At 36.5% G+C, this 9,239-nt stretch overlaps 2 protein-coding genes across 2 annotated transcripts; both read right to left on the reverse strand.

Annotated features, from left to right (window-relative positions):
* Positions 1-202: 202 nt before the first annotated feature.
* Positions 203-895, reverse strand: LOC131597994 (pathogenesis-related protein 1-like). Its single transcript, XM_058870651.1, has 2 exons — positions 835-895; positions 203-802 (listed from the first exon to the last, which is right to left on the reverse strand). The coding sequence occupies exons 1-2, from the start codon at positions 893-895 to the stop codon at positions 336-338; spliced, it is 528 nt and encodes a 175-aa protein (XP_058726634.1). The 3' UTR covers positions 203-335.
* Positions 896-8,386: 7,491 nt separating this feature from the next.
* LOC131598009 (pathogenesis-related protein 1-like) lies at positions 8,387-9,011 on the reverse strand. Its single transcript, XM_058870662.1, has 2 exons — positions 8,951-9,011; positions 8,387-8,918 (listed from the first exon to the last, which is right to left on the reverse strand). Exons 1-2 carry the CDS (start codon positions 9,009-9,011, stop codon positions 8,452-8,454), a joined length of 528 nt encoding a protein of 175 aa, XP_058726645.1. The 3' UTR covers positions 8,387-8,451.
* Between the last annotated feature and the right edge of the window lie 228 nt (positions 9,012-9,239).

The following is a 9,239-nucleotide window of genomic DNA, read 5'->3' on the forward strand; positions in this document are numbered from 1 at the left end:
AATTTTTTTTAAAATAGTACTATTTCAAAAAATAAAATAGTGATATAGAAAGTATATAAAATATTAAATTCATTAACTCCATGATCTCTTATCGAAGAAAGAAGAAGTGTGAGAGAATACAAGAGAGATTTCATATATTAAATACCACAATTTCTTTTAGACTGATGGTAATAATTAACTTGCAAGTTATACATATGATTAACTCACATAAACATTTGAGAACTATCAACATATATAAAATAACGAGTCAGAAACTCATCACGTACATATGTTTTAGTATTATTTATGAATTCTATAGCTGAATTGAAAACTTATGATGATATTTCTTCATGCACTTAGTATGGTTTCTCGCCATTATAGTTACCAGGTGGATCATAGTTGCAAGTAATGAAAGTTCCTCCATTGTCACAACTCACTTTCGCACATCCAAGTCGAACTGAGTTTCTCCAAACAACTTGAGTATAATGGCCACACACTTTACCAGCAGCACATGTATTACTATCATAATCATAGTCGGATTTCTCATCCACCCACAACTTCACTGCATCTGTACCGCTCATGCCACCCGAGCTCACCGCGATATTCTCCCCGTAACGGCCACCACCACCGGAGTGGATTAGTTGACAATCCTTACGTTGATTAGCATAGTTTTGTGCAAAAGCAGCGACAGTATCGTCCCAGGCAATATCTGAAACACCAACCTGCGATCTTGCTGCGTTGTGGGCGTTCACGTAGTCTGTTGACGAGTCTTGTGCATATGCAACTTGACTCCCCACAAGAAATATTAACCCTAAGACACACACTTATTACAAAAAGTTCAAGGCTTTTGCAAACCATGTGATAGAATCATCCACCAGTACTCCTTCTGCCGCACAATATCAGCAAATGATGACATACATTCAAGCTCAAATGGCTGATGCTGCAGTCTCTACAAGTGAAAAATCAGGTGAATTCTGTCTTGGCATCAGTTTTTCGGTTCTCGAATCTTTGCCTAAATCTGCTTTTTCTCTTTGGCTGGTTGATTCTGGTGCCTCCGCCCACATATGTAATGACATAACTAAGTTCACCAATTATATTGTGCTCCATAACACCCATGTCACTCTACCAAATAAACAAAAAATTAAAGTATGTGGCATAGGAAGGATTTCCCTGAGTCACTCTTTTACAATCACAAATGTTTTGCACATTCCCACTTTCAATGTCAACTTAATTTCAGTTGGTGCTTTATTAAACACCCAGAAATTTGATGTTTTTTTCATTGAAAATTGTTGTCTCATACAGGATCGCACACACCAGAAGGTGATTGGAAGATGTGATCTCATCAATGGTCTATTTCCATTCACTGACTGCTCTTCCACATCTAATAGTGCATCCAAATCTGTTTCTGGTTCACCTGATCCTGTTTCTGTTGTTAATTCAAATTCCACTATTTGTAACAATGTTGGTAGTATGTCGGATTTAGCTAAACTTTGGCACAACAGAATGGGCCATTTGTCTGATTTTGTTCTTCATTTACTCAGCAATAAAGTTCCATTTATTGTCAATGCAAAATTTAATTCGGAATACTGCAGTGTTTGCCCTTTAGCTAAACAAAAACGATTAGCTTTTCCCTCTCAACAAAATGTCTCACCCCAGAATTTTGATCTAATTCATTGTGATACTTGGGGACCTTTTTCCAAGATCACTCATGATGGCTACCAATACTTTCTAACAATTGTCGATGATCATTCAAAATTTACTTGGATACATTTGATGAAAAATAAATCTGATGCAACACACTTAATCAAGTGTTTTTTTAAATATACAGAAACTCAATTTGGAAAAGTAATCAAGATCATTAGAACTGATAATGCTAGAGAATTCTTGCTAACTGATTTTTTGCAGAGCATTGGTACTGTGCACCAATTTTCTTGTCCTTACAGGCCTGAACAAAATGCTGTTGTAGAGAGGAAACACCAACACCTCTTGAATGTAGCTAGAGCTCTCCGATTCCAAGCGTTCATTCCAATTCAATTCTGGGGTGAATGTGTTTCTGCTGCCACCTACTTGATTAATCGGACTCCTACTCCAAACTTAGATGGCAAATCTCCTTTTGAAGTTTTATTTAACAAGGAACCTGATTACTCTCTCATCAAGGTCTTTGGATGTCTTAGTCATGCATCCACCATTATGTCAACCAGAAACAAATTTAGTCCAAGAGCTAGTCCGTGTGTCTTCATGGGGTATCCTCAAGGATACAAAGGATACAAGCTATATGACTTGCAAAATCAGAAATTCATCATTTCCAGAGATGTGGTGTTCTTAGAGTCTTCATTTCCTTTCAAGGATCACCATAATGGTCAATCTCTCAACCTTTCCACAAATATTCCCTTACCCATTGTTCACCCGCCACCATTAGATGTTGTTTTTCCTAGTCCTTCTCCAAATGAACCTCAAACAACCACTACTAACATCACTATAGACCCCTCCTTAGAAAACACTGATAACTCAACCATCCCTCACACTATTCCTGATCTTTCATCAGCTAATGACCAACAACAGTTGCCACCACCTTCCCCTATCCCCAACATTTCTTCAGAACCCATTCCTCCCTCACCCCCGTCTACCATAGACATTATTCCCGATCCAACTCCCCCTACAGATGTCCCTGCTCTTCGTAGATCAACTAGAATTTCTAAACCCCCTGCTTACCTGCATGAATACCAATGTGGCTTAACCTACCCCATTCAGAATACTGTATCCTATGATAGATTATCTCCGGGATACAAGAACTTTATCATGCAAGTCACAGCAATTTATGAGCCCGAATACTATCATCAAGCTGTTCAAATTGCTGAGTGGAGAGATGCAATGGCTGCTGAGATTGCAGCTCTAGAACTCAATCATACTTGGACTATTCAGGAACTTCCTCAAGACAAACGCCCCATTGGTTGTCGGTGGATCTACAAGGTCAAATACAAAGCAGATGGCTCCCTTGACAAGTACAAGGCCCGCTTGGTAGCCAAAGGCTACACACAACAATGTGGCATAGACTTCACAGAGACTATCTCGCCGGTAGCAAAGCTTGCCACAGTCCGTATCCTGCTAGCTATTGCTGCTCAGAAAAACTGGTCCCTGCTACAATTGGACATTAACAATGCCTTTCTCAATGGTGAACTTGAGGAAGAAGTTTATATGCAACTGCCAAGGGAATTTTTGAGATGGCAGTCACTTCTTCCTTTTGATAGTCACAATGTCTTATTGTTGTTCAAGGAATTTATTGACTTCTCCTTTTTTGCTTTATATCCCTAACTTTTGCCTGAACTGTTTCATTTGAGATCACAGTCAGCGGGATGCCCCAGTTTTGCCTAAGTCTCCTTCATAGGTGTTGACTTAGCGGGCTTTTTCTTTTTTGAATTTTTTGATATTGGAAAGATAGTGACTGCCTTGAGAATGATTAATGATAACCATCTTGGTCACTTTTGATTGAAACCCTTATTGAAAGGTGTACTTGATGATTCTCTTGAATTTGAATGTACAAACAAATTAATTGAGAACTACCCTGCCCAAGGTTAAAATTGCTGGGTTTTTTTTTTGTTTAAAAGAAACTCCAACTTCGAAGGCTCAAAGGGTTGACTAGGGATTAGCTCCTTATTTCTCCAGTGTTTGGGGATTGAAACAATGCCTTTACATCATCAGCATAGTTCTATTTGAAAGCATACAATTCAACAATTTGAGTATTTTGTTTTCATCATCCTCCCTGCAATCTTTGCATAAACAAAAGAAAGCGAACAAGAGATATATTTTTATTTTTTTTAAGATAAAGCATAAAGATAACCACAGTGGATGTAAATGGATTGATTCAAATATGCAATGCTCATTTCATTAAAATTAACATTCAGGAACAAACAAAGTTCAATGCAGTACACAAAATAACATAAGGAAATTACAAACAGAAGGAAACAAGGCCCAATGACTAATCAGTGACGAGGAGGAGCTATCCTGTTTGAAACACTAGTAACTTATCATTCTTAACCCATTTGATTGATCTTCTTCTCGTTTAAGCTCTTCCATAGTTTAGTGAAACATAATTCCAGTCCCAAGTGTTGAGGATCCAGCTTGACAGTGGACAAACAAGTGTGAAGATGAAGACAGACGATATGAAATGGCAACTTGAATGTATGAATATGGATGCATGAAATTTTTTGTTATTTTTATGCAAAGATGTATGCCATGTTATGTAATGTATGGTTTACATGTAATGGATTTCAAATCATATGGAACAGAAACATTCTGATTTCTCAGCACAAAGTGGCACACAATAGGATAGTTCTAAGGTTTTTTTTTACAAGGTTCTAGACGCGGTTCTCAGAGTTACGAGCTCCTTTTGAAAACTTGATCATCTAGCAAATAACTTCCCACACAACCATGTTTTCAAATGAAGCCTATTCTGAGTGTGGTTTTCGCACTTACCCACGGTAATAGTTACGTTACGCAAGTTGGGCGCGAAACCACCATTTCCTAAAAAGTCATGGTTTAAGGGTTTTTCTAAAGGTCCCTAGAGTTAACGATCCAAATTGAAAACATCATCGCTCGAGTAAATAACTTACTCAACCAAAGACATCTTCTCAAAGGACCTACTCTAGGCGGGGTATTAGTATCTCCTACTTGACACTACGTCAAGCAAGTTTAATACTAAACCACCATCTTATCTTATGTGTTTCTTGAGCTCGGGTGTAGAGCTTTGTCCACAAAGTGCCAAAAAAACAAGATATTCCAACCATAAAATAAGAAATCAAATAATAAAGGCAATAAATAAACAAATAAATAAAGCTAACAATAATACAAGAAAAAACTAAACTAGGGTTGACTCTCTTAGGTTATCCCCAGCAGAGTCGCCACTTTCTGTAGCGGTAAAAATGTGACTCGACGCGTTTTCACGCATTCGAAGTACAACAGAGTCGCCACCGAACTTTATTTATTCCAAAAAGGAAAGGGGAAATATCGATAAAACCCACGAAAGAAAAGGAAAAGGATAAGATGGTCATCGCAACCAAATTAGGGTTCGGGAGTCGGTTAAGCAAGAGGAAGGTATTAGCACCCCTCACCTCCATCGTACTCGATGGGACCCATTTAGTTAATCTTGTGATCGATCGTTAGCTTATATCTACTTGCGTTATTTATTAGGTTGGAAATAAGAAAGGAACAAAAAAAAAAAGGTTTTTTATTATTGTGCTCGCCAAGACATTTGTATCTTGTGCCTACGTATTCCCTAGTGCAATAGGAAAGTCAAAGCAATCGTAGTTCGGGCAAACTACGAAAAGTTTGTTGGTTGATTTTAGCGAGAGGTACTCGATCGCTTTCAAATGGAAATACTACGCGCACATGGATGTGATATCACTACAAGAATGGATGACTAAATCAATATAAGACATGATTTTGGCCATCATCGCATTCGAGTGGAAGATGTTAGATCTTCACTTGTGGAAGTATGTTCGTATTGAAATTGAATAAGTGTCTCGTTTTTATGAAAAAAAGTGTTTTAGAATGTAAAAGGGTGTGAATGAATTGAAAGTTTGTTTGTTAAGAGAAATCAAACATTTAAACAAAAGCTTAACGGCCATCGTCTAAATGTTTGAAAGAGAAAATTGTACAAGTACGTACAACCTCCTCGTAGGTGATGAAGATGATTTGATGAGTTGAAATACATTTAATTGGATCCAAGTATTTAAACAAAAGCTTAACGGCCATCGCTTAAGATACTTGAAAGAGGAACTCGCTAAAACAAGTTTTTTATGAAGTCTTTTAATGGAGTCTACGCGCTCAAACAATGGCTTAACGGCCATCGCTTGAACACTTGAAGAACAACTTGTACAAGTACGTACAAACCCTTCTTCATTATCCATTATAGACTAAATTTGATTTGATTAAAAGAAAAGCGTTTTTGTAAAAAAGAGTGAGTTAAATAAAATTTTTAAGAAGTCTTTAATGGAGTTTAAACATCCAAACAAAGGGTTAACGGCCATCGCCTAAATGTTTAAGAACAATTTGTATAAGTACATACAAACTCTTCTTTCCATTATAGATAAAATGATTTGATTAAATGAAAGTGTTTTTTTTTTTTTGTAAAGAAAATGGTGAATTAAATCGAGTTTTATGGAGCCTTTAACGGAATCAAAGTATTCGAATAAAAGCTTAACGGCCATCACCCAAATACTTTTAGGACAAATCGTACAAGTACGTACGAACTCTCCTTGATTCATCCATTAAGACTCAAAATTCGATTCGATTAAAAAAGGTATTTTTGAATCATTTTGAAATGTTTTTGATAAATTCTAAACATACATCTAAAGAATATATTTTTTGTCTTTTTATAAAATCTAGTAAATAAAATAAACAGTAGAACATTTTTTGTGATTTTATATGAAAGCAAACTTTTAACTAAAAAGAAGAAATTACTTATCATTTTATTATATAAAAAAAGAAAAGAAATGAGATAAAAAAATATAGAACAAAAAATAGTGAAAGATAAATATATTGGGCCATGGGGGGTGTACCCGGAATTTGAGTGGTAAGGCCCATAAAAAAGGAGAAGCTGTAAACAAAATAAAATAAATGAATCAATGGGCCAGATTCTAGAGGGGAACCGAACCGGGTCGGTCCATGACCCAACATAACCACCTCAACCAAATGGGTAGAGAACCCTAAGAGGAACTACATGCCTCTTCTCTCGTAAACGAAGAAAGAAAGAGAAAGAAATCTCTCGTCTCTCTCAATCTCTCACGATTGCTCATGATTTCAACAACAAAACATCATAAAATCATGAACCCTAAGTCCCAAATTAAACCCTTCTACCCCAGTTTCTCACTATATTCAGAGATAGTTTATAGATTACAAGCAAGATTCAATAGAAATCGAAAAAAGGAAAAGCAAAACATGAAAGTTACATCGAAATAAAGCTCCAGATATGCTTCTGATCTTTGAAGTCTGCTCTTCTTCGTCTTCTTCTGTTGGATTTGCGGTGATTCTGAGTTTTTTGAATGTTGTGAGTTTTGCTGTTTTCGAGTGAGTTTGTAAGGTTGTATGGATTTTTCTGTGTTGAACTGTGTGTGTTCTTTTGTTTGATTTGTTATGTGATGTTGATGGAAGCAAGTTGGTGCTTTGAGTTAAGGTTGAGGCGTATTGTGGTTTGTAATGAGAGTGAGAGTTGAAAGCGTGAGGGTGTCTAGGCTGAGTGAAGGATGGTTAGGGAAGGTTCAATTGAGATATGCAGAGAGGTTCTGTATTGTGGGAGTCAGTATTGTATGGTGATGAGTGAAGATAAATGAAAGGTTGGGTCTGAGAGTGAAGGTTAAGGTTGAGTGTGGTGAGGATTTTCAGAGTTATTGTTGGTGATGGAGTGTTGTATTCGAGTGGTTTTTGAAGGAATTTGGGCAGAGGTTTGAGGCTCTGTATCAAGGGTTTGCAGGGAGGTTTTGAGCTGAGATTTTTTTGAGGGAATTTGTGCTTTTTTCTTCGTGTAGCTCCCCCTGTTTGTTTATAGTCAAGACTCTTTGAAAAATGGGGGGAAAATTGAGATGATTTTGAACATTTTTGGTGACTGTTTTGTGTGCTTTTCTTGCTGCAGATTGGTGCTTATCCCATTTAGTGCAAGCTATGGACCGTTTTATGATGCAGGGCAGCAGCTTGGTGGAGCAGCTTTATGCAGAATGGTAGCAGTAATTTGGACGTATTGGACAGTATTTTGGAGCATTGTGTTTGTTGGAGAAAGATGCAGAGTTTTGGAGGGACCAATTAGTGAAATCTTTGGCTTGTATTGGACAGCAAATTGCAGGGTAGTGCTTAGATGTAGCAGAAACCGTGAAAACCCCTTTTTTTCTTTGTGTACTATTTTTTGTAAAAGTAAATGGGCTTAAGACCAAAAATGGGCCTAAATTTAATAAAAAGGACTTTTATTTTTTTTTAATATTTTTTCCTAAAAGAAATTAGTAATAATAAACAAAAATAAAAATTAACAATAATAAATAAAAAATTATCTAAATTATCTAAAAAAAATGTTAAAACTAAAATTGAATCTAATATACTATTAAAAAAATGTTAATTCCAATTACATCTAAAATGCTATTAAGACTAAAATTAATCTAATCTAATGAGATATATTAAATAAAAATTGAAACTAGAAGATAAAAATGATATAAAAATTGAAATTAGAAAATAAAATGATATAAAAATAAAACTATAAAAATAAAATGATATTAAAAACTAAAATAACTCTAAACTATCTAAAGCTATTTTTTGTTGACTTTAAAAGGTCAGATTTTTTTCAAGATATGCACATGAAATATGAATGCGATAACATCAAAATGAATGAAAATGCGTGGGTCAAAAATTGGGGTGCGACACATATGTTTTAGTATTATTTATGAATTCTATAGCTGAATTGAAAACTTATGATGATATTTCTTCATGCACTTAGTATGGTTTCTCGCCATTATAGTTACCAGGTGGATCATAGTTGCAAGTAATGAAAGTTCCTCCATTGTCACAACTCACTTTCGCACATCCAAGTCGAACTGAGTTTCTCCAAACAACTTGAGTATAATGGCCACACACTTTACCAGCAGCACATGTATTACTATCATAATCATAGTCGGATTTCTCATCCACCCACAACTTCACTGCATCTGTACCGCTCATGCCACCCGAGCTCACCGCGATATTCTCCCCGTAACGGCCACCACCACCGGAGTGGATTAGTTGACAATCCTTACGTTGATTAGCATAGTTTTGTGCAAAAGCAGCGACAGTATCGTCCCAGGCAATATCTGAAACACCAACCTGCGATCTTGCTGCGTTGTGGGCGTTCACGTAGTCTGTTGACGAGTCTTGTGCATATGCAACTTGACTCCCCACAAGAAATATTAACCCTAAGACACACACTTATTACAAAAAGTTCAAGGCTTTTGCAAACCATGTGATAGAATCATCCACCAGTACTCCTTCTGCCGCACAATATCAGCAAATGATGACATACATTCAAGCTCAAATGGCTGATGCTGCAGTCTCTACAAGTGAAAAATCAGGTGAATTCTGTCTTGGCATCAGTTTTTCGGTTCTCGAATCTTTGCCTAAATCTGCTTTTTCTCTTTGGCTGGTTGATTCTGGTGCCTCCGCCCACATATGTAATGACATAACTAAGTTCACCAATTATATTGTGCTCCATAACACCCATGTCACTCTACCAAATAAACAAAAAATTA

This window comes from Vicia villosa, linkage group LG1, assembly GCF_029867415.1.
Source record: "Vicia villosa cultivar HV-30 ecotype Madison, WI linkage group LG1, Vvil1.0, whole genome shotgun sequence".
Taxonomy (NCBI): Eukaryota; Viridiplantae; Streptophyta; class Magnoliopsida; order Fabales; family Fabaceae; genus Vicia; species Vicia villosa.